The following is a 25,204-nucleotide window of genomic DNA, read 5'->3' on the forward strand; positions in this document are numbered from 1 at the left end:
AGTACATCAGGAACAGCATTTTGCAAAAGTGGGACCAGGATAGGGATACCCTCTGTCACCCGTCTCTCTATCCCCAAGTGGTTAGTTGTGTGACTGCTCCCCTCTGGGAGATCAGCTGCACAGCTCCCTTTCAAAGCCTGACCACTGGTTGGGTGCCTAGGTCCACAGATGCTGGAACAGCTGTTCTGTCCGGGGCAAACGCCCCGCATGTAATCAGTGAGGAGACATTCCTGTACTCCCACCAATTCTCTCAGCTTCCTTCTCTGGGTCCCCGTGTAAGACACACATCTCTGTGCTCTCTAGAGTGGGATCTATCCCCTGTTCAGCTGTGAAGGGCTCACAGCTAACAGCCATAACAGTTCTTTCACTGGCAAGCACTATACCCTCCTCCCTCTCTGAGTTGGGTTTGCCTCCAATTACAGAATCAATCGATCCGTCACCCACCTCAGTGGTCTCTACGATTCCATCACCCTTCACTGGTCTTCCCTCTAGGACAGGGGTGGCCAACCTGTGGCTCTGGAGCCACATGCGGCTCTTCAGAAGTTAATATGCGGCTCCTTGTATAGGCACTGACTCTGGGGCTGGAGCTACAGATGCCAACTTTCAAATGTGCCAGTGGGTGCTGACTGTTCAACCCCTGGCTCTGTCACGGGCCCTGCCCCCACTCCACCCCTTCCCGCTCTCTCCCCTGAGCCTGCCGTGCCCTCCCTCCTCCCCCAGAACCTTCTGCATGCCACGAAACAGCTGATCGGGAAGTGTGAGGAGGGAGAGGGAGGTGCTGATTGGCAGGGCTGCCGGTGGGTGGGAGGCGCTGGGAGCAGGGGAGGGGGAAGCTGATGAGGGGCTGCTGACATATTACTGTGGCTCTTGGGCAATATACATTGGTAAATTCTGGCTCCTTCTCAGGCTCAGGTTGGCCACCCCTGCTCTAGGACTCATCTCTCTATGCATCCTAGAGTGAGGTCTGTCCCTTGCTCACCTGCAACCTGCTGGCAGCCAGCAACCTGGAGAGTTTTCTCATTGAGAGGCAACACACTCCCTTCCCCCGCAGGAGGAGATGCTGCCTTTAGCTACAGGGCAGCAGGAGCTGGTCTCAACCACACCCATCCCTGGAAGCATACAGTTTTCCACTGCTGCAGAGGAATTAAAGAGACACTCCCATTCTTCCAGTAGTTCCTGAGATTTTACCCTTTCCCTCTAGGGTTCAAGCATAACATTTCTCCTTGACATCCCAAGCTACACAGAAGAAATCATTCCCCAGCAACAAGGAAATCAAGTTATCATTTACCACAGCCAATACAGCTTCCATTTCCAAATCCTCAGTTTCTATGTGCACTTTAGCCAAAGGCACAAGGATTTTGTAACCTCCTACTAATAAAAGCTCTGCCATCTGTCCTTGCAATAAGTCACTTTCCTGTACAACATTCCTTCTAACCACAGAAATTTCTGCCCCTGTCTTCCCACCCAAGGCATTCCTTGCCATTAATCCTGACAGCCTTCATGTGCTTTATGCCTGTCTGTGAAAAGGCTACTTTTACAAACCCTGTATGATCAGTGGCAATTGCCTGAGGTGCCTCTGTGCTCTGGGTGGCAGCATTCACATGAGTTGCTTGCTGCCTGTTCCCTCCCGCACAGGACATTTATTCCTCAGGTGTTCAGTGGAATTACAGTGATAGCACCTTCTGGGTTCCTCTTCTTTTTACAGATTTGGGACGAGGACTAGAGGAACGGATTTGGGGAGGTGAGCACCCATTCCCCGCCCCCATCTTCTTCCAAGGGGTAAAACGGGAACCCTGCTTTCAGGGGTGAAAGTAAAATGGAGCTCTTACAGGTACAGGGCCAGTTCTGGCCCCTCCGGAAGGGGCGGGTCCTCAGGTGGAAAGGGCGGGGTTGGGGTCAGTGTCCCCCAGCCAGCCCATCTTCGCTGCCTGGCTCACACCGCCTGGGGCTCCAGTGGTGATTTAAAGGGCGGTAGTGGCAGCGATGGCCAGAGCCCTGGGCCCTTTTAAATTGCGGCCCTGGGGCAGCTACTTCTCCCCCAACTCCCAGGGTCAGCAGCCCGAGGAGGGGAAAAAGGGACAATGACGTTAAAGGGGCTTTAACATCGCTTCCCCTTTTGTGCCCCCCATCAGAGGCCCTGCCGGGTCATCACTGCCCCTTTTGCGGCCTTCCCATCAGCGGCCCTGCCAGCTTCTTACTAGTTTCATTTTCACTCATTTTGCTCCTTTTCTGTCCCTACTTCCCTTTCCCAAAATAAGCAAACAGAAAATAACAAACTGGTAACCTCTTTGACTGATCTCAAGCCACCACACTTAAAACTCACTTAAAATCACCACCAGTGTATTGAGTGCTCACTCAGAACAACAAGCTGTGCATTTAATCCTGCCAACTATGCCACTGTGACAGGTTACCCCCAGGGTGCCACCTGGCACTGGGGTACCCCGAGCCCTCTAACCCACCAGCCTGGGCTCGCTTTCACACTGTACTGCTGTGACAAGCTGCCAAGCCCTCCAGCCTGCACTTTCACCAGCATTCACACAAATAGGGACACGCAGGCTCTCTAACCACCAGCTTCCCAGCCTAGGACCCCAGAGCAGTACCATTTTACACTGGTCAAATCTGGTCAGTGTATGGGTTTAATACCCAGTCTGCCTCTCCCTCAACGTGAAGAGAACAACACACACTTGTGGTGACCAAGCAGAGATTTTCCCCAAGCACTCCAGTCAGAGCTCACTGGTTTGGATTAAAACATAAAATAAATTTAACTACAAAAGATAGATTTTAAGTGATTAAATGATGGCAAACAAATCAAAGCAGATTACCTAGCAAATAAACAAAAGCACAACCTAAACTTAATATACTACAAAGACTGGATATGAATAACAGATTCTCACCCTAACTGATGGTACAGGCAGATTTGTAGATTCTTAAGGCACAAGCTACACTTGATTTGCAGCTTGGAATCCCCAGGTGTTTCAGACACAGGCTAGAAATCCCTTTAGCCTGGGTCCAGCACTTCCCCCACTTCCTCAGGTGTTTCCAGGAGTCTTCTTGTATGGGGAGTGAAGAATCCCAGATGATGTCACTCCCTGCTTTATATAGCTTTAGCATATGCTGGGAACCCTTTGTTTCAAAGCTTGGTTCCCAGACCAGTTTGTGGAAAGATATTAACATCCCAAGATGGGAGACCAGCATCATATGGTCTTGTCACATGTCCTTGTAGAGTCATAGCAGCCATTACTTACAGGCTGTCTGTAGCATTCTCAAGAAGGCTCACCAGGTAGGGGACAAGCTTCTCCGAAGGCCTATTGTTTTTCCTAATGGCCCATTTCCCTGATCAGGCCCTTCCCAATCACAGATCTAGACTGAAAGCATCTTGTCTAGTGGATGTTACCCAGGTGTAACTACATTTGAAATACAGATAAGTAGTCAATATTCATAAATTCAGATACAAAAATTATACTAACATACAAAAAGGATAATCATATTCATCAAATCATAACATTTTCAATGATACCTCATGACTTGTACAAAATTCATCATAATTATGTCATAATCTTATCATAACAACATTACTATGATGAATATGGGGTGCAGTGTCACACCTGCAACTACATCTTTGCAGGGAGACTTCAGTGATCATGTGGAGTCCTATTACAATCAATGAAACTCTCTGCAGGCTTGTGGGTGCACCTGCAAGGGACTCCTGGCAGTACTGGGGCCTAAAGGAAATGAAGAAGGTGGGAGAAAAGGATATAGCAAACAACCAAAGGGATGAGAGTGATGACTGACATCTTTCGTTAGTTCCATTGGGTTTATGTCATTGTTGGTTTTTGTTTGTTTGTTTTTAATATATGTTTATATATTCTATATAATTTAATGTTTTTATATGTCTATATAAAATCCCCAACTGCCTCTCTGGCTGGCCACTATTAGTTCTTAATTTTTTCATTCATTGCTTACTTCGTTATAAATTATTTTGAACCCTTTCCTAGTTCTGAACCTTCCCCCCCCACCCTGCATTTGTTTGCATATCCCTTTCCCATTTATTATTTCTACTTGGTCAGTAAGCTAAAAATAACTATTTTCAAAATGTGTGTATATATATATTAGCCCTAGTTTTTATTTCTTGCCTTTGTGTGTGTCAAATCCCCCTAGTGTTTTGTGATTGGTAGGGGCACAAGATTGTCATGGTGCTCTCGGGCAACGGGTTGGAAGCATTAAGCCACTAACCTGCTGCTCTTCATAGAAGCAGTCTTGTCTTGAGACGTAGCCCACTGAGGCAGCCACTACTATACACTTCTTCACCAGCAATGGAATTTTCATCTCACCCCTGGGAAGGAGTAGAGAGCAGGCAGTAGCAGAATCTTCATACACACCCTGTTTGGAGTAGCTGGGGGTGGGATCTTTATACCCCTGCACAGAGATACATGGTGATACCTTCCCCCAGGATAGCAGTCCTTCAACACCAGTCAGGTAAAATATTCCACAAATGTCCATACTTTCTCTTTTTTTGATACTCCTAAGAGAGAAGTCAATAGGGCTTTGCTCAGGCCCATTAGTCTGCCTATGAGACACAGATGCAGGATCAAGGCTACAAGGAGCAATTTGGGGTTGCTCTTCCATTATAGAATACCAAAATGGTTGGACCTAGAGAAAGCAATTTCCCAGTCTTTTGACTGTTCTTCCTTTCTTTAGTAACATTGCAAATCAATTTAGCCTCCATTCACTGTATTTAGATCTCCCTTCAGCATTTCCTATTGACTAATACATTGCCTGGGAATAAACATCTTAAATTGGCTTCTGCAATAGTATTAAATATAAATACCACATATAACAAGAAAATTGTTCTAGGAGGAATGGCTCTCTACTGCTGCTTCAAAATTCTGTTTACAGGCTAGTTGATATTACTACTATTAGATTAAATTAGTTAGACTGCCCAATTTTAAAAGATATTTTTTGCTACTTGGGGAGGGTCTTGTACTTGAGAAACCTATTTTCAGCAAGTTATTCTTATTTTACCTATATTAGTACAAAATTCCATTACATAAATAGTTGCTCATGGGGTACAAGTGTTCCCTCAAGTGAAATTCATTAGCCAACTTCTTGGATTCTCCCTAAGACATTCAACAAACATTCTAAACTTCCTATTTTAAACACTTCTTGTCTCCTGTTAACTTTTTAGAACATTCAATGTTGTTGTAGCCATGTTGGTCCCAGGATATTAGAGACCAGGTAGGTGAGGGAATATATTTTATTGCACCAACTTCTGTTGGTGAGAGGATGAGCTTACACAGAGCTCTTCTTTGAACGAACAGAAGTTGGTCCAGTACAAGATATTACCTTACCCTCCTTGTCTAGAGCCACATTTAACAAAAACGGTGACTAGTTTCAATAGTACAGAAACCCACTCAAAACTTCAAACTGATTTTGGTGGGGAGCTTATATATGAGAAGTGAATTTTTGTTGAAACTGAACTTGTATTCAGAATATATCTTCATTTATAAACTCCTCTTTTGGAAGCAGAAAGCAATATATTGTGTTCAGCCTGATACATGATATCCGGAAAAAAACAGTAACAAAGATTCCCCAAAGGATTCCATATCTACATGCTACATAACTTTAATAAATATGATCTCATAATAGCACACGAGCGGATAAACTTTCAAAAAGCCTTGCTACATGCTTGTTTCCTAATTAGAAGGCTGTATGTAATTTCCTGTCTTCTGATCATCACATTATGTATTGTTTACATAATTCTTTGAAGATGTAAAACTCTCCAAAGTGTTAAAAAATAGGACCACTAGTAGTAGTAGTAGTATTTATTGCATTCTTTCCCCCCGTGCAACTGAATGATTCTGTGTGTTTCATATTTGAACATGGGGCAGTAGGTTAGTTGTACTAGTCAATTTATATTTTTTGTGAACTATCGCTGTAATATACTTTGGGTTTGATCTTGAGAAGTGCTGCACTTGCCCAGCTTCTGTGGACTTTAATGGGAATTGAAGGTGCTCAGAAGTACACAGGATTGGGCCTAGGTTCACGTTCTTTTTTTTTTTTTTTTTGGGGGGGGGGGTGAGGGGGTGTCTATCACTAATGAGTTTCTCTAAACGATTAACAACAATATTTAGTCCTAATGGATCTTTTTATTCCTGCTTTCTTTTAAATCTACTTACCTGAAATCCGTTGGGGTTTTGTAACAAACATTTGGACTCATTATTCAGTGGAGGTATTGACTTCCATCGTAAGTGTGTGCTCAGCCACATGAAAGTACCACACCCAGAGCTGTAATGTATACAGTATTATACACAGTTACCTACTTTGCACCTCATTTGAACAGCTGCATAAAACTTAAAACAAATGAAAAAAACTTTCCCATATAAGAGAAATATTGGTAAACTAGGACCCATCTCAACAAAAACATTGGTATTTTTACATTGTATTTACTGTACTTCAGATGCCATATACAAACCAATATTTGTTTGTTATTAATAGTATCTTATTAAATATGAACATCTCTTTCTCAAGAATCTGTTTTATCTAGATAGTTGAAAATGTAATACTTAAACAACAGGAGCCTATGATCCATAGATCCAATAGTGTGATTTAATGTAATTTCTTGTCACATGTCATCAAAGTACTTTCTTCTGAGTGAGGATAGGTGTCAGACATCATGTGTGCTTGAGTGATGACAGGTGCTTGCTTTTTATAACCTAATTTATTTTTTAAACTCAGTTTGCAGCACATATTGTATCTGGGGACTGCACTAGGGATTAAAGAAAAGAGTGGCTATATTACCAGAATGCGTTGCCTTGAAGATGTAGGCAGTCACAGTGAGCCTGCTACCAGCTGCTCTGAGTGCTGAGGACTCTCCTTTAAGAAACAAAAATAGCAGCTGCTGCAGCTGCTCCTGAAAATTTTGCCACCTTGTTATGCAAATCTAATTTGTATGTACAGTTTAAATCACTCAGACAATTAAGCATATTTGAAGTTGTTTATGGAAACTTTTCTCAGCTATTTGTTGGGGACTGTACTCCAGAAATAACTGCGACAAAGCTAAGAATATATAAACCAAAGTATTATTGGTTAGAGCTAATCTACTGCATATGCTAGGTGTATTTTGCATTATCGAGTTGAGTCTGACTAAAAAAAAAACCCAACAAACCTCCATGCCTCTTTTCCTTCAATTTTTTCACTGATGTATGGCTTGTAGCAAAGTTAATACTTTATGTGGGCCCAGGACACATTACAACCTAAAAGGCAAGGTTCAAGATATACTGGGTTTGAGAAGTGTTTTAAAAGAGTTACAATATATTTTATCAGTATATATACTATCACTTACGTAGCATTTCTGGAGAGGCAGTCTATTGGCAAATCTAAAAGAATATTTGAAAGTAGTCAGCCCCCGAAAAAGTGGCATGCCCATTTTCTGGGATTATTTCAATGTGAGGCATTTAAATTATTTTAAAATAATGGCTAAATAGCATCTAACTCTAACACTTCCGTAAATGTGACTGAATGTTTTTACCTTACATACATGTACAGATGTCAGTTTTTCAAGACTAGATATTGAGATTAATAAAATCATTACTACTTGACTCAGACTGGTGTACCAATATATCATTTACACATTAGTGTATTTTATTGAGGTAGACAATCACACAAATGGACAAGTTCTTCCTTCTTGTGCAGTGAAGGACAGTGACCCCAAAGAGGTATATTATAATTGTACCTAAAGTGCAACTGAGATGTTTGACAGTCTTTCAGATACCAGGGAGAGTTTGTAGGGCTGGCAGTGAGGAAATCCAATATTTGTAAACAGCAAAACTGGCATGGAATCATGGACGACAATAAACAAGGAACCTCAGGATCCATTTATACAGTCACTCTTCAGAGCAGAGTCATGTGGTCTCTGAAAGCCTCCCTTCACAATTTTCCACTTTTCTGGTGGCCTGGTTGTTTCTCTCAGATGTATACAGAACATAAGGAATCATATTATCCAGGCCTGGGATGATCAAACACTGAGACCTGGAATGGTATATCACTGGAAGCCTGACAACTGTACTTAACGTGCATACATTTGCAAATTTTAAAAAAATGAACATCTGACTGGACCTGTGCCTTCCTTGGCATGATACAAACTATTACTTTGATTTATTGTATAGTGCTCAGAAGTGTCACAGGTACTTCACAGAAGAGAGAGAAATTCATAGAGTAAAATCCTGACCCCACTGAAGTCAATAGCAAAGCTGACTGACTTCAGTCATGCCAGGATTTTACCCATTGTCTTTGATCCAAAGAGCTTAGGCCCAAATCCACAAAGGTACTTACATGCTTAAGTCCCAGTTTTAGGTTCCACTGCGATCCACAAAACCCCAACCAAACTCTGTAGGCACCTAAACTCATTCAGCGCCTCAGTTTTCAGCGTAGAAGTTCCATAAGTGATTGTTTCTGCCTCTGGGCACAAGTGCTGCTGCCTCCCTCTAGGTATGTCACACCTAAGCCCCAGGGCAAATCACAGATTTGGGAAAGATTCATAGTCATGCATGGGGCCTGATCCAGTAGGTAGCCTTTGAACACTCTTATGGGATCTGATGCGATTCAAAATGGCTGGAGGTAGTGATGAGGCCCAGCTTATAAGTTTAGCCCAATGATTAGAATATTCACCTGGGATGTGGGTGACCTAGATTCACTTTCTCCCCTTTCTATCAGAGGGGAGAAAGGATTTAAACAGGCTTCTCCCCCATCTCAGGCACTCTGTGCTATGGGACTCCCTCAGTCTCTCCTGTTGAAGCTGTTCCCTGGTGGCTAACTAGTGAAAGTGATAGGAACTGGGGGGACTGGAGCCAGGGGTCTCCTACCTCCCAGGTGGCTGCCCTAACCACTGGACTAGTTTCTCTCTCTCTCATTCTGGTCCAAAGACCATTTAAGTAAGTATCCACAGTGGAACAGTCATTGGGCCTGAGAGAGAGCAAGCAAGAGAGAATGACTGTATAATCCCATGGTTAGAGCACCCACCTGCGAGGTGGGAGACCCTGGGTCCAGTCCCCCAGCACCTATCACCCTTTTCTTGGCATCTCCCATTGGCTACCTTAGGTGGCTCTGCACCTAGTGTGTTGCCTTTTGTGGATCACATTCTTAGGCACCTGTCTCTCCTCAAACCCTATATAGGGAGGCTAGGTATCTAACTCAGCTTTCTGGATCACAGTGTTGTTCATGTGCTTTTCTAGGTGCCTAAAAGTTAGATACTGCAACATTCAGTGATGCGATGCCTAAGTCCCTTCATAGATCCCTCCTGGCCAAAGTAAGTGTAGACATGAAGCAACGAGTTAGAATGACAATCAGGAGAAGATGGGGCAGGAAACGATGAGAGCAACATCAAGATGATCATGTGGTTAATCCATTCAAGGCACATGCTTGTCTTGGTATTTTCTTTAAATATAAAGCAATAACTGGAAATAGTAAATGTAGTTCTGGTTGTTTAAGTTCATCATCAGCAACAGACGTTGGAAGTTGATTATCTCTGTGTTTCCCCTGTAGTTAGGGCAAGAATGCAGAAGCAACACTTCAGGACTGCATGACTTCCTTTGGCTAAAATATCTAGATTAGGGTGGCCTGTCAAAATCTGTGGGAAGCAAACTGCTCAGCCTCCCACGCTGATAATGCTATTATTTTCTTTAAACATGGATTACTAGAGATCAAAATGCCAGACTTTACAAGTGACCACACATTTAAAAAAAAAAAAAACGCTGAGAATTGCATGCAGCTTCTCATAAAAGTGGCATGTCTGTGGGGAAGAACCCCTGGGAGGTATCCATGGAGCGTTTTGGGGAAGTGGTAGAGTCACAAAAGTGGCAGAACCAAAATGACTGTTCGCCTCCCTTGTCTTTTGGTATGCTTGCCAAAGCTCCTGTATTTTCACACAGCACTGCTGCATGTCCCTGGTATAGTCCTTCTCCCCCAAGCCCTGTGCAATCTTGGCATAGATGTCAGCATTTCTTCTGCTGGATCGGAGCTCTGCCTACCCAGACTCTTCTCCTCCCCTCTCCCGCCCAAGCAATAAGATCCACCACCTCCTGTGTCCTCCATGCTGGAGTGGGTTTGCGGCCTTGAGTCTCCATGATCAGCTGTGCTGGCAAACTCTCCATACTGATAAACAGGAACTGAAAATTCCAAAGTTTCCAGGGCTTTAACAGGGAGCGACTGTTTCCTGTGTACCTGGCTCACATGCAGTAGAGTTGAAAGTGCTCTCCAGAGCGGTCACAGCAGAGCGTTGTGGGACACCTCCTGGAGGCCAATTCATTCAAATTGCACAACGCAGTGTCTACACTATCCCCATGTTGACCCATGGATGTCAAATCAAGCACTATGCCTCTTGCAGAGGTGGAGTAAAGAAGTCGACTTTACAGCTACTTAAGTCGGTGGAAGAGACTTGGTAGTGTAGACATACAGACGCTCCCCAGGTTACGCAAGACCCAACTTACGCAAATTTGCACTTACGGAAAAAGTTCCAGAAGCTAGAAATAAGAGGGGGGTTTTTGGCGTAACGTTCAGGTATACGTTTCCGACTTAGACAAAATTCAAGTTACGCAAGGCTTTCTGGAACGGAACGATTGCGTAAGTGGAGGAGCATCTGTACATTAGATCGACTTAATGCAGCTTATGTCGACCTATGTTTGTAGTATAGACCAGGCCTGAGATTCTGCTCCATTGCAAAAAGCTGTATAATCATGGAGGACTTCAATTTGAGTGATATATGCTTGAAATCTCATGCAGCCATTAAAAAAAAACATCCTTGGAATTTCTAATGTTTAGGTTAGTTTTCTAACTCAAAATGTGTTGGATGTCTTCGTGATATATAAAAATTAATGGTACCTTATGTACAAAGTTCAGACCAGTGTTTATAAATAAAATTTAAAAAGTGTGTATATATACACACACACTATACACACTGCTTTAACAGGACTGAATTCACAAAGCTGAAAACAATTCTGAGCTAAAAACCAGCTGGGAGGAAGAATTTAAATAATAATTAGGAATTCTTTAAGAAATCTTCACTAGATGCCCCCAAAGCCACAATCGAGGAAGATGGCTGTTAAAAAACCACTTTGGACTAAAAGGGAAGTGAAGGCAGCTATAAAAAACAGTAATATGGAAGAAAGGGGAAGTTGACAGTAAGGAAAATAAACCAAACTAGTAACTGTAGAAAATAGATAAGGGAGGCAAAGGGACATAAAGCTATAGCCAGGAGAGTTAAGGACAATAGATGGTTTAAGTTTTATAATTAACTGTCAATCAACATGGGTTTATGGAAAATAGATCCAGACAGACTAAGTTGATAAAATATATCTTAAAAAACAAATTATTTGAGATTACAGGTTTCGCTGATAAAGATAGTTGTGTTGATGTACCATACTTAGACTTCTATAAGACATTTGACTCGGTACTGCATGACATTTTGATTAAAAAAAAATATAAAATTAACATGGCACACAGTAAATGGATTAAAAACTGGCAGATAGGTCTCAAAATGTAAATGGGGAATCATCATTGAACAGGTGAGTTTCTAGAGGAATTCTGCAAGGATCAGTTCTTGGCCCTAGGTGCATTAGCATTTTATTAGTGACCTGCCTGGAAACACAAAAATTTGCAGAAGACACAAAAATTGGGGGAGTGGTAAATAATGAAGACAAGTCACTGATACTAAGTGATCTGAATGCCTGGTAAACTGGGCGCAAGCAAACAATATGCATTTTAATATGTCTAAATGTAAACATATACATCTAGGAACAAAGAATGTAGGTCATGCTTACAGGCTGGGGGACTCTATACTAGAAAGCAGTGACTCAGAAAAAGATTTGGGGATTGTAACGGCTAGCCAGCTGAACAAGAGCTGCCACTGTAAAATAATGGACTAATGTAATGCTGGGGTGCACAAACAGAGTAATCTTGAGTAGGTATAAGAAAGGTTATTTTAACTCTGTATTTGGACTGCTGCTAGAATACTGTGTCCAGTTCTGCTATCCACAATTCAAGGATGTTGATAAATTGGAGGGGATTCAGAGCAGGCCTACAAGAATAATTAAAAGGATTAGGAAACATGCCTGATAGTGACAGACTTAAGGAGCTCAATCTATTTAGTATAACACAGAGAGGGTTAAGGGGTGATTTGGTTAGTACCTAACACAGAAAACAAATATATAATAATGGGCTCTTCAATCTAGCAGAGAAAGGTTTAACACAATCCAATGGCTAGAAGTTGAACAAAGACAAATTCAGTCTGGAAATTATCCATATGTTTTTAACAGTGCAAGTAATTAATAATTGGAACAGTTACCAAGGGTCATGGTGGATTCTCCAGCATTGATAATTTTTAAATCAGGATTGGATGTTTCTCTAAAAGATATGCTCTAGGGAAATTCTATAGTCTGTGTTATACAGGAAGTCAGGCTAGATGATCACAGTGGTCACTTTTGGCCTTAGAATCCATGAATAAACTGAATAAACTTGAACTGTTCATATAATACCTAAATTTAAAATAATTTCTACAAAATGTAACTCTTGATGAACAGTACTGGAAGGAATTTTTCTTAATTATATTTAATCTGGTATGGATAATCTCCGGCCAAAAAAAGATATTGTGTAGGTCTAAGAGCAGAACAACCTTCAAGTGTGCATATAGCATATTCCTTACAGGAAGAAATCTCTCGAATGCATGGCAATACACATTTGCAACAGATATTTGCAAAGTCTAATAGATATTTTCCACCTAAGCAATGTTTAGTTCATTGTTTAAAGTACATACATAATTATTTGTAAATTTCATTTTTTAGTGTTCTTTGTGCAGTGAATCTACAAGTTGAATTTTAAAAGTACCTTTATGGATGAAATATTGAAAAATCTCAATGTTTAATGTTTCAGGCTTACAGAAAAAAATTAAAATGAAAAGCAATTATTTTAATAGTGTGTGAATTAAACATATGGAACCACATATACAAACAAACCCTAAACATCTGACTTTGACCAATAAGGGAAAGAAAATTAAGAGTCAGGTTGGGTTTGAAATACAGTTTCAGCCCTATTTTATTTACAAATTACAACATATCAAACATAAAACTTGTTGCCTGGCATTTTAAATACAGGGAAGATTAGAAACCTGGTTTTATTATTTAAAGGAAGAAATTAAGTACCTTATTTTGGTAAGCTTATATTTCTTATCCCAACTTTGAAATGACCAAATCAATATATGTTACATTTTTAAAAGGCTAAAACTTTCAGGGTACATTTTAAGAGGACATTCATGACTCAGAGAAAGTTTTGCAAAGTAGTGTATTCAGAGACTTGTCATTTTCTACAGGATCCATTTTAAAACAAACCGGGCTCCTCCAATTCTCTACTACTCTATTTATTCCCTGGTTGTAGTGAAACTACTGTTTTCTTTGACGTTGCTGTGGATTCATTATGTTGTCAGAGACAATCAGGGAGCAAAGAGAAAGAGCAGATGAAGGTCTTCAAAACACTGATCTTAATGCAAGCAATTTTCTTTACAGATAACGTCCCTCTGAAGTACTTCAACTAATTTCCCTCAGACAGGCATTCTGTTGCTATTGCTTGTGTAATGTTGTCACATATGATGCTTGGTGTCTTATTTTCATCTCTCCCCATCAAAGCAAACCCATATAAAGACATTACCACCACTGTAGCTTAAATTCATGGCAGGTATTATTAAAGTATAACTGAGTTAAAACAATTAACAAAAATGTAATAATTAACAATACAAACCTTCACAATCCTTACATATAAGCACACATAGATTGTATCTTATAAAGGCTAAGTCCTGTATAAAACTGCTTTTCATATAAGAAAGTGAAACAACAAGGAATTCCATAAACAAAACAAAAAAATAAATCTCAGAAATAATGATCCATGACTTTTTCCTTACTAAAGATGGTATTTTAATTATGTCCATCTTTGCTGGGGAGGAGAAGGAAAGTTGTCCCATTATATCATTAATTATGGCTACAGTTCCACAGAACTGTACATGTGGAACCCCTGTGCTATGTATTATGGGATGAGAAATAAGTAGAGGTTTTGTGGAGATTCAGATATTACGAGGGAAATTTTCAGCAATGAGTGATATACAGTACTGCAGGATAACAGAAAAGCCCACCCTGAAATATGAAACAAATCCAAAGCCCATTAAACTCAATGAAAGACTGACTCCATCTGATTGTAGGACTGGGGCCTGAACATGTATATTTAAATGTGGTTGTATTTGTTAAAACTAAAGTTATCTTACAGTGGTTCTGACAAAGCAATAAACACCATGCAACTGTTTCTCACACAGAGACTATAGAGCCTGATCTAAAGCCTATTGAAGTCAATAGGAATTTTTCTATGGACTGTGGACTGGTCCTATATGAAGCATATTTCAGACATCTATTTTTCTGCAGCAGGCAGAATTTAAGCCTCAATTATGTAATGCTGAAAGCCAATTTGCTCCAAAACAAAATAATCATTTACATAAGCCATGCTAGTGAAAGAAAAATAGAGGCACACATTTAATTTGGTTGTTTTCTTATTTTAACTCTGTGTATCAGAGTCAACACTGAAAACTTCCTGCATAATAGCCATCCCAATCTTTTCTAATAAAATCTCTGCTTGTTGCTCATCCCCAACTACATAGAGTCCTGTGCTGATAACAAATTTTGTATCTGCAAACATCGTCTGTGGATATAAAGTAGATAGCTACAGATTTGCAGGGCTCTACAAATACACAGCTTTTGTTCTTGTAGTTTAAATTTTTTTCTTAATGCTGTTGCCTCAGCATTCAGCTTCTGGAGCATTTTTCAATTTATTCATTCGTTCTTGGTTGGTCCCAAGGGTGCATGTGGGAGGGGATGGGGGAAGGGGATCTCCTTTTTAAATAGGGTTTCTTTTAGATTTTTGACTGCAATAAAGAGCCACATGGTTTATCACTGAAGTCAGACATTATAAGTCTGATAGTTTCTTTGTTTCTTATTGCTCTCTAAAGCTCTCCTTGGAAATATGTAGGCTCTATGTAAACTTTCTCTTCTTCAGCATATTAGGTATTTATTGTATTTCTTAATCAATTAAGTCCTTGCCCTCTGGCCCCGCTGAGAACCCAACAGCCACATGTTTTTACCATGTGCTTTGTCTTTTAAGTTCAGATTTATAGGTAAAGCCATATATGGATTTCAGTTATTTGTTCTCTTCCCTCCCCCCCCACCCCCACCCCTCCGGGGGATCTTTAAACTCACTCTCCACCTGCACTATTAGTATTATAGTACCTAGGAACCCTAGTCACAGCCCAGGACCCCATTGTGCTAGGTGCTGTACAAACAACGAACAAAACAACAGTCCCTGCTCCAACGACCATACAATATAAGAGACAACAGATGGATACAGACAGATGGGAAACAATCAGACAATATTGGGCAGCATGAAAAGGTGGTTTTCATGACCTTCAGATAAAGATAACATGTATTCTCACACCCACTTCCTTTGTGTGGACTGGCTAGCTCACTCATTGAGGTGGTTTCTAATTATACTGCTGGTTTAGAAACTGAAGGAATGTTTTTATGCAATAGAATATATCACAATTTCTACAACGTTGTTCAAGCCATTCTTCTCGCACAAAAAGGTTTCTTAAAACTTATTTGGGTTTCAAATCACAAATATAAGTTAGAAAACCCTTTTAAACACTTAATTTATGCATTTTGGCTGCATCAGTATAATGCCTAGAGTTTATTTTAGTGATAGAAAGGCAATGATATTTAAAACATGAATAGACTATTCATGAAAGACACCCAATTCTAAATGCTCTCTTCCTATCAAATATTTTGAGGGGAGGAGAAAACAATAAATCCTGCACATATTGAGAAGGCGTCAATAGGAATAATATCAATAGATCCTTTTGTATGTATGCAAAACAAACTTATAAAACTAATTGGGCTGAAACAGGAAGATGCTTCATTTAACTCCACTATTAGGTATAAGCTTCTGTAGTAAAGGAAATTACCTACTGGAAGTTTGTCTGAGCCATGACTGAGGTGGGTAACTAATAGAACATTGCCCATCCTGTTTTATTTAGGAAGGGCTAATTCTTATACTTCCATGCTGTGGGCAAAGTAAGATTGGCTCATTAGAACGGAAGACCACACTATTTTCTCCTCTCAACTCCACACCTTCCACACAGTAATTATAGGAGTGTTTACTCAGAATATTACATAAATTACAATATTAAAGAGGTCAGATTAAAATTTAATGGGATGGATACAACTGCCTGGTTACATTTCAGCCCCATCCACCCATTTTGTAGATGAGCCATTTATTCTCCCTGCCTATGGTATAAGCAGCACTGGAACCCTCCATATTGAACAATTAAAGGTGGAGCCTCCAAATTCATACTTCAGTATGGAGTTTTAGTACACTCGGTATTTGTATTGCCAACTTGTAATTTTCATCATGAGTCTTTCAATACTTGGAGGGTTTTTTCCTTAAAGTTCCACCCTCCTGCAATTGAGAGAATCTCAGATTTCAATTAATTAAAAATAAGAAGTTTCTAGCCCTTACCGTTGCAGGGAAGAACTGGAAAATATGGAACTTCAATGCTCAAAAAAGCAAACAAGACCCAGCACTTTTTTTTTTAAGTCTCCTGATTTAATGCAATCTCGTGATTTGTGTTCTGATTCTCATTTTTTGAGCATTTAGGATGAGCAATGCTGATTCAGTCTGTTTGAGCCTACTACAGATTCAAGGCAACATTACAGCAGTTACAGTCAGATTTGGAATTGAGAGAGCTATGAGTTTAAAGATTAACATTCTAAGCATTGCAGCAAAATCCACAAAGCCACCCTACTCCCACTGCTTTTTTTAAGAAGTTTGCCTCATGATTGTGCCCTAGAATCGAAGAACTACTCTACATGAGGGATTTTTACATCGATGCAATTTACCACAGCCTGCTGTACTGTATGAGTATGAAGTGGGGCTTGCACTGGTGCAATTAACCCTGGTTTCAAGTTGTGGTAAGTCACACCAGTGTACTGTGTCTACACCAGGGGCTTGCACCAGCCTAGCTGAACCAGTGTTAAGGTCCGTAATGTAGACAAGATCTAGGCCAGGGGTTCTCAAACTGGGAGTTGGGATCCCTAAGGGGGCTGCAAAATTCTTACATGGGGGGTCATGAGCTGTCAGCCTCCACCCCAAACCCTGCTTTGCTTTCAGCATTTATAATGGTGTTAAATATATATTTAAAAAGTGTTTTTAATTTATAAGGGGGTGGAGGGTGTCACACTCAGAGGCTTGCTATGTGAAAGGGGTCACCAGTACAAAAGTTTGAGAACCACTGACCTAGGCTTTCATAGGGAGAATGTTTGCCCTCAAATCTATTCAAAATGCTGTTTCTTCAAAGCATATCACATCCACCACCACTACGTCCCTCCAGTACATTAACCACAACCTGCTTGTCTTTACCAAGAAGCAGTTCCGGATTTCAATGGCGCCAGTGGCTCCACGGAGCCGGGCCCATGCTCAGAAGGGGCCCTGGCCTGCTCCACTTGCACTGCACCCCGAGACCCCGCTAGCTCCCCCCCAGCCCACCACTTGCTCCTCTTGGCCTGCCCGCCAGGTGGCAAAGGGTTCCTCTCCGCTCCCTGGCCCCACCCCCTGCCCCTCTCAGCCCCCGGCTGGACCCCAGTGCACCTCCGCCTCTCTGCTTCCTACCACCTGTGGGGCCCTTCCTGTCTCCCCAGAGCTGAGCCGCCTGGGACTGGTGCAGAAGTCTGGCCAGTCTCAGCCAAGGAGGGGAGAGGGCGCGGCAGGAAGACAATGTGGGGGGCTTGGCTAGGCCCCTCTAGGCAAGTACATCTTGAGAGAGCCTGGCCAGGGCAGGCCCTGGCCTGGCTGATTGCACCTCTCCTGAAGGGACAGAGCAATTCCCGGCCCTGGGACCAGCCTTGGCTGCGCTGCCAGCTCAGCCTGGCAGACACAGTTGCCTCCCAGCAGGCCAGTGAGTGTGGCCAGGAAGCAGGGTGTGGGGGAGTGGGTCTCTTGGGGGCTGTGGGTGGGGCTGGGCTGTGAGGGGGTGGGGAAGGTGTGTGTGTTAGGGCACTAGGGAGGGTGCTGGGCAGTTGTAGTGGGGCTGTGGGCAGGGGTGGTGTTGTGCAGGGTGCTATGCATTTGTGGGTGGGTCTGGGGGGGCTCTGGCCATAGGGAGTTGGGAGGGTGTTGGGCAGGGGGACTGTGTGGCGTGGCATGGGCCTGCCCCCAAGGGGAAGGGGCATGCCGGCAGCACAGGGCTGGGCAGGCCACTGTGCATCTGGCAACTGCCAGTTTGTAAATAGTGCCCTCGCTTTGGGAGAGCAGGGCCGCCCCTGCCATGGCATGCCCCATTGCCTCTGGCTGGCCCCTCGCTCTGGGGACTGACCTCCCCGTGCCATGCTCCATTACCTCCATGGGGGCCCACAAATATGTTTGGCACTGGGCCCACAAAAGGTTAATCCAGCCCTGCCAAGGAGCACTTCTAATCCCACCCTACCTAGCTGATTGATAGGATAATAAGGTACTGTCTCCTTCACTTGGCTGACATTCCCAGTCTTCACCTTCTCTTTTGCTGACCCATATACATTGGAAAGCCTCCAACAAAAACCCATCTAACTATGCTGCGAGACCTACAAGACACCTGCTGGCCCACTGTCACTGGCAAGCCATGACTCACATTCATTGTGCTAAGTCAGTAACTTACTGTTGCCTCCTAACAACCCTACTCCCCAAAACAACTCTAATTTGTTTGATCCACTTTTCTAACACATGGTCGATTCTTTGTGGGGGTAAGGACTATCTTTAGGAGTGTGTAGTCTCTCCTTCCCCTCCCCCCACAACTTAGTACAATACCTCCCCTCCACCCTGTGGCATCCCTGAAGCCAAATGACCATTAAATATCACATTTGCCAAAAGCAAAAAAACAACAACAAACCACACCACCAGCAGTTAGTTATCAGCAAGCATAAGATCTTGCTGTTGGCAGTAGTAGCATATCTCAGTGGATCGCACACGGGTGAAGAAGAAGAGAAGGGAGGAGACAGAAAGCACTAAATGCCACTGGGGCTAAAACTATCCCCCACCCAACTCAAATTTCCAGCCAACGGTAGTGCAGTCATGGGTTTTCAATACAAGCGAATCTGCAAATACTGAAAATATACATGCAACAAGTAAATAGCAGAATAGAGGGAGACTGTGCTTTGGTAGCTGCTGCCAAATGTTCTGGTTTGCTACTGGGAGACAGAGCCTTGCAGCAATCTCCAGGTCCAGCATGCCATACATGAGGCCTTGGTCCCAAGGTACTCCAGAATTAGGGTTCCCCAAAAAACAGACCAGTGGTTAGACCAAGAAGGCATGATGGGATCAGAGAGCTCTACTCTTGCGCACTTCTAGGAAATCAAATACAGAAAGGAAAAAAAAAAACACCCCAACGAAAAAGAAAAACTGCTACTCTGAAAATGCTTCAAGTGGGCCTTGGAGCCTGAGTTGGGGGATTCTTGTCATATAGACTGAAGTCTCTTTAGATTAGTGGATATTGGGTCTGGACAGTAGCATAAAGGAGTTTTGCTCAAAAACAAGGACCCCAGTTTGTTTTGCAGCATTTCAACCTGGGCAGGTTTAGCTTATAGTGAGTCTTGGCAGTCCTTGTTCAAGCTCTGTTCTATTTGAAAAAGCAGACATTAAGATAATCTTAATCCTTTGCCTGTTTATAAAAGTGATGACTGAGCAACAAACTGTGGACCAGTTCCCCTATGTAAACACATATTTCTATTACCCTACTGTTACACACACACACACGTGTGTGTGCACACATGCATCTGTGCCTCAGTCTAAATTATATATATGTGTGTGTACACACACACACACACACACTTATGAGAGTAGGGTCTTCATCCCATTTACAGCTTCTGGGAGCTACTGCAATACAAGTATCATCTTTGCTATTTTATGTACCAATGGTGGCCATTATAGTGCTCTACACCATTTTCTTCAAACATAACACCACATTTTGGACAGGATCCCAAGTCCTCACAAGTTAATATGACGCCAACATACCTTGTTAAAGAGACTGCAGCCTCACCCCCTCCACTCCCATCAAAAATATGATTTGGGAAGGCTCTGCGCAAAACCTTATTTGGAGGCATTTTAAAATCCAAACCTTCCCTCTTCTCCCACTCCCCCCCCCCCCCGACTGACCCTATTTTAATAATAAATTTCATGCTGAATTGTACAGCTGGATACTCAGTTCTTTGGCTGATCTTAATAGTTGCATTCAAAGTTACTCTATGTGAGACATATTTAGAAAAGATATTTATACCTGGTATTGATACTCTTTCAAGTACTCTTTTAATCTTGTTGGTAAAGGCAGTTCCAAGATCTTATTTGTACATTTGTTTATAGTTATTCTACAGCGATGTTGCAAAGATGGAGTTGAAGTATATAGAGGTTTGTTCAAATAAAGATGCACTGTTCCATTTGATGGAGTTTCAGGCCCAGTTTTTCTATCCTTGCATGTAAGAACGTAGTATTCAATAAGATGGACCACACTATCAAATTGTTTAAGCCGAGATCTGACACATACAATGGAGTCCAGTCTGAATTTGCCGTCTTGATACTCGATACGCAGATTGGTTGGTCCAGCTGATGTTTTTACTGAGATAGTCAGTAGGTACTCCGAATGGGAGCTGTCTCTAACCAAGAAAGTACCTTCAGGAGTATCCTGTAATCTCTCTTTGGCTTCAGCAACATTCATACTGCCCCAGTACCACCCTGTTAGAAGAGGGAGATGGTTGGTTGTTGTTTTTTCTCCACACAAAAATTGCAAAAAGTTTTTATAGTATCTTATTTCCTTTATCACTAGAAAAAATACTATAACTTGCCAAGAAGCAAGCATCGTAGAATGTCTATTAAATATTTAACTTAGTTTATTGTACAATGTGTCATCATGACCCTGTCAGGTCACTATTTCCATGTGTATTCCTGTGTGAATAAGTATTAGATTTCAAAATTTGCTGACAACTATAGGGGGAAACCATCATATACCATCCTGTGTACAACATCCCAAATAAGTTCATATCAAACTACATAAATGCTTGAAGTCAAGAATGATCCTACTTTTAATAATTCTGGTTAGCTTATTAGTCAAATGATATCTGTATTAATTAGAAATAAGACAGTACAAGTAAGAGGAAATACATGTTGAGAGACAAGGCTTCCATTCTGGCAGTCTAATGAAGATAAAAATCTTGCATTTTGTAATGCCTTTGATTGTCCTGTGACCTACAAGTATCCTTCACTTTAAAAACCAATAATTTCTACAGCTGTATGATGAGCTATTTTTCCTTTTCCACATTTGAGTGATATAAATATAACTGAAGAGGTTTTTAAAAAAAGTGTATGGGAATTTCAGAGGGCTAAGCTAAACTCTTCTGGACTTTGGGAAATTCAAGTTTGATACTATTTTTAACCATTTATTTTTCCCTGGACAGTAATTCTGAATTCCATCTGGGATAACAATGCAATTTAAGTGTTTCATGATTTTATTATGGCTTAATTTTTATATATAAAGTGAAGCGATCTTTAACAAAAAAGATGGTTCTCACAGAGAATTTGTAAGAGTAGTTTTTCCACCAGATACCATCTTTCCAAAACAGGCAACTTGAAGTTAGAGGATTTTTTTAAAAAAGTTTTCTATTTATTTTTAAAATAGAAACCCAGTAATCTACAATTGGATTAGTTTCCTCCCCCGTTCATTGCTGCGTATAGAACTGAGGTTTTGTCTCTTCCTTCTCCTCTACCTAAAGACAGAGAGATAAGAAACAAAGCCCCCGCCCCGAGCTGATTTCTAAGAAGCAGTCACCGCAGCAAGACAAAAAAAATTTTTTACGAGCAGTTAAAAGCGACGTGGTTCCGGGGCGCGCAGCGCTGGGTGACCCAATGGCGAGCGGATCAGCACGAAATTGCTACAAATCGCTAGTCCGCCCGCAGCCCCAGGGAAGGGAGCCTGGGCAAGGCGACTCCTCGCGAGTCTCCCGCGCCCCGCCATCTGGCGCAGAGGCTGATCGGGCCGGGGCTAGCCGGAGGAAGCGGCATCTCTGCCCGCGGAGTCGGAGAGGAGGGCAGCGAAGCCAGCCCCCGCCAAGATGGGGATGTGACCCAGCCTTTGGGCTAGTAGGCAGCTTATCTGCCACTGAGGGGAGATACGGGACGCTCCCACCGGCCGCCCGCCTGGCCAGACTCCCGGGGAAGCAAGCCCGGCTCTGCAAGGGGCAGCGATAGGTTGAGGCACCTCCACGCCGCGGCTACCTCCGCCTCCCCAGGCAGCAGACAAGTGCCCCGGGGCCAAGCCCTGCGGTCGCCCGGCTCAGCCGCGATGCATGTGCCCGGCCGATTCCCCGGGAAAAGCGCTTGTCCCCCCGCCTCGCTCGCTCGCTCACCTGCCCGCCTCAGCTCCTCCATGGCCGCGGCCAGGCGCTCCGCCGCCGCCCTCTCGGTCACCTCAGCCCCGGGACCCCGCCACTCGGCCCCGGCCCGCTCCGCACCATCCGAGGACTCGGAAGAGCGCAGAGTCATTTGGGGGGAGGCAGAAGTCACCCGGCGGTGACAGCCCGGGAAGACTCCGCTCCAGCCCTGCGGCGCCCGGCTCTCAGCGCCGCTCGGACATGCCCCCAGCCCCTTGCCCGGGGCGCCCGGCCGCCGCAGCCTGCAAGCGGAGAGGAGAGCGAGATTTACCGCCGAGCCCCAGCCCGCGCTTCCCCGCACCCAGCCCCGCGCCCGCTTCCCGAGTGCCGGAGCGACCTCGGCCCGCGCCCAGCAGGGGAAGGAGCCGCCCGCAGGCAGACGGGGCAGCCCCCCACTCGGCGCGGAGACTCGCCTCTCGCGGGGCGGCGGACCTGGCTAGGAGCCCCGGGGGCGCAGCTCGAGCCGAGGGGCCGAGTCCGCAGCGCGGGGAAGGAGCGGAGGGGCCGCCTCGCTCCAGCCAGGGCGCCGCCGCCGTTGCTGCTGTCGAGGAACACGCGGCCCCGCCAACAAAACCGCCTGGCGCGGCCGGAGCCGGGCGGCCGCAGAGGAAGGCGTCTGGGGAACCGAGCCCGGCTCTTACCTTCGCCTCACCAGCGTCCCTGGGTCAGTAGCCGGGCGGCGGGACTTGGAGACAAGAAGCCAGGTGGGGGCCGCCAGGCGGGCTCAGGAGGGGGGGCGAGCAGGTTGCTCTGATTCTCTGGGCTGTTACTGCGCAGAGCAGGCGGCGCCTCGCCGCGGGCAGGGCCCCCAGGGCGAACCGCGCGCGCGGAAGCGGGAGGCGGACGGGGAGCCCCTCTCTCCCGCACCGCGCAGGCCTCTGCTAAGGGGAGCTGGCTCGTGCCGCCCCCCGGCAGCGCGGGGCCGCGTGCACGTATTCAGCCCCGGGCGCCCCCCGCCTCTCCGCGCTGGTGACTGCACAGGCTGCTTTCCAGGAACTTTCCAGGAACCGCATCATGTGACAGCGCCAGCTCTGGCGCCTCCGCGCTGAAGGGGAGTCGGGCCGGAGCTGCCGCTGCCGCCGCCAGGCGTGGAGCAGCCCCAGCAGCCGCCCCTCCCACCCCGCACGGCCGGGAGGGGACACACCCGGCTAGGGCACGACGCGGACCCTTCTGGCCCGTGCGAGGGGCCGGGGCCGGCCTCCCAAGGCTAGTGAATCCTCCCTACCCCGGCGCATCGCTGCTCTGCGGAGCCCCGTCCTCGGGCCCACGCGGTCGGGGGCGCGGCCGGAGGTCGAGGAGGATAGGCTGGGGTCGGCGGGCGAGGCAGCGCGTCAGGCGGCTGCTGTGATCGCAGTGTGGCTGGCGGACGCAGCCCAGGGCCAGGTGCCGCTGTAGGGTCGAGCCGCCCTCCCACGCCGTCTGCCCCAGCGCCGCATGGCCGGCTGCAGCCCACACATACGAGCTATTCCCTCTGTCCCTGGGCTGATTGACCCAGGAAACCCTCTTCTCCGCCCGGGCGCAATCCTCGCTTTTCGGGATACAAAACAGGGTCCCTCCTCAAGGGCCGGGTGGCGCTTCTGGAGAGACTCCCGCACCAAGCGGGTCGCCCTCACCTGCGGGGAACCTCGCCCTGGCTGCACGCCTCAGGAGTTGGGCGTCCCAGCCTCTCTGTACGCTTGATGTTGTTTCTTTTTCCCAGGGAAAGTCGGGACTCGGGAGCTATAGCGGCACCTGAGCCTTGCGCAGTAATAAAAGTGTTCCGGAGTTTCCTTTGGGGAAATCAGTCTCAGGCCCATTAGGTGCTTAAAGGGGCACTGCCAAGAGTTACAGAGTAGCAGCCGTGTTAGTCTGTATCTGCAAAAAGAAAAGGAGTACTTGTGGCACCTTAGAGACTAGCAAATTTATTTGAGCGTCAGAGACAGCCACGTGGGGCAGGCCCCTCTCCCCTCCGGAGCTGGCACCAGCCTGGCAGGCCCGTCTCCCCTCCGGATCTGGACACCGGCACTGGTGTCTGTGATGCTCAAATAAATTTGTTAGTCCCTAAGGTGCCACAAGTACTCCTTTTCTTTTTGCCAAGAGTTAGAAACTCTTTATACAGATGTTTTTATAGTTGAAACTCCTGCCCCCACATGTCCAGACACTAAAATATCTCATTATTACAACCATCTACTAGGCTGTTATTCCATTTTTATATAATCTGTAAATTGCTTTTGGTGGGGCTCACAAAAATGGTGCATTGTAGTCCCTCCCCTGGCTTTGCATTAGCTCCTAAGTAACCAACACCATTCAGCATTGCTCAGGGCTGTTGATGTTTTGGTAGGAGGCTTGTAAGGATTAGATTTTTGCCTGGAAATGTTGATAAATGTGGATTTCTCTGGACAGACATCTGTGAAAAATATTTCCGTTGATAATAACTGAAATTTACAGATAGGCAAAGTAAGAAAAATGCTGCTTGATAACTTTTTATAGTTTGATTTAAGGGTATTTAGTTTGTATATTTTGATGTGAGTTGACAGCTAGTGTTTTAACAGTTATAAAGTTATGTCTCAACATCTACTATCATTGAATAATTATTATTGAACCCCCCTATTGTCTGATCCACCATAATTTCTGACTGCTCTGAACATTTAAAATTGATAAAAATAGAAAAATTGTGCTTAAAAATAAAAATTCTGTCAAAA

The 25,204-nt window shown here is 44.4% G+C and overlaps 2 protein-coding genes across 4 annotated transcripts in view; both read right to left on the minus strand.

Annotated features, from left to right (window-relative positions):
• The window catches only part of CRADD (CASP2 and RIPK1 domain containing adaptor with death domain), a 112,320-nt gene extending 91,807 nt beyond the window's left edge, over window positions 1–20,513 (minus strand). Inside the window, exons 1-3 of the mRNA XM_043546017.1 lie at window positions 20,381–20,513; window positions 6,177–6,285; window positions 4,234–4,333 (exon numbers count right to left, since the gene is read on the minus strand). Of these exons, the coding sequence (XP_043401952.1) occupies window positions 4,234–4,333; window positions 6,177–6,217 (141 nt within the window). The 5' untranslated portion in view covers window positions 6,218–6,285; window positions 20,381–20,513. The remainder of the gene's footprint in view (window positions 1–4,233; window positions 4,334–6,176; window positions 6,286–20,380) is intronic.
• Window positions 13,066–24,269, minus strand: SOCS2 (suppressor of cytokine signaling 2). 3 transcript variants are annotated; one of them, XM_043546024.1, is made up of 4 exons: window positions 23,343–23,741; window positions 23,165–23,312; window positions 22,500–22,765; window positions 13,066–20,832 (listed from the first exon to the last, which is right to left on the minus strand). In XM_043546024.1, the coding sequence occupies exons 3-4, from the start codon at window positions 22,633–22,635 to the stop codon at window positions 20,375–20,377; spliced, it is 594 nt and encodes a 197-aa protein (XP_043401959.1). In that variant the 5' UTR covers window positions 22,636–22,765; window positions 23,165–23,312; window positions 23,343–23,741; the 3' UTR covers window positions 13,066–20,374. The 3 variants fall into 3 exon arrangements, with proteins under 3 accessions (XP_043401959.1, XP_043401965.1, XP_043401956.1); XM_043546030.1 differs by lacking the exons at window positions 23,165–23,312; window positions 23,343–23,741 and adding an exon at window positions 24,137–24,269; XM_043546021.1 differs by having other exon boundaries at window positions 23,165–23,741.
• Window positions 24,270–25,204: the final 935 nt, after the last annotated feature.

Source organism: Chelonia mydas, chromosome 1 (assembly GCF_015237465.2).
Source record: "Chelonia mydas isolate rCheMyd1 chromosome 1, rCheMyd1.pri.v2, whole genome shotgun sequence".
NCBI lineage: Eukaryota > Metazoa > Chordata > Testudines > Cheloniidae > Chelonia > Chelonia mydas.

Coding starts and splice junctions, on each gene's coding strand:
- SOCS2 (XM_043546030.1), bottom strand. CDS start 22,635: ATGACTCTGCGCTCTTCCGAGTCCTCGGATGGTGCGGAGCGGGCCGGG. Junction 20,833..22,499: donor GGAGGAGCTGAGGCGGGCAG/GTGAGCGAGCGA, acceptor CTCTTCTAACAG/GGTGGTACTGGGGCAGTATG.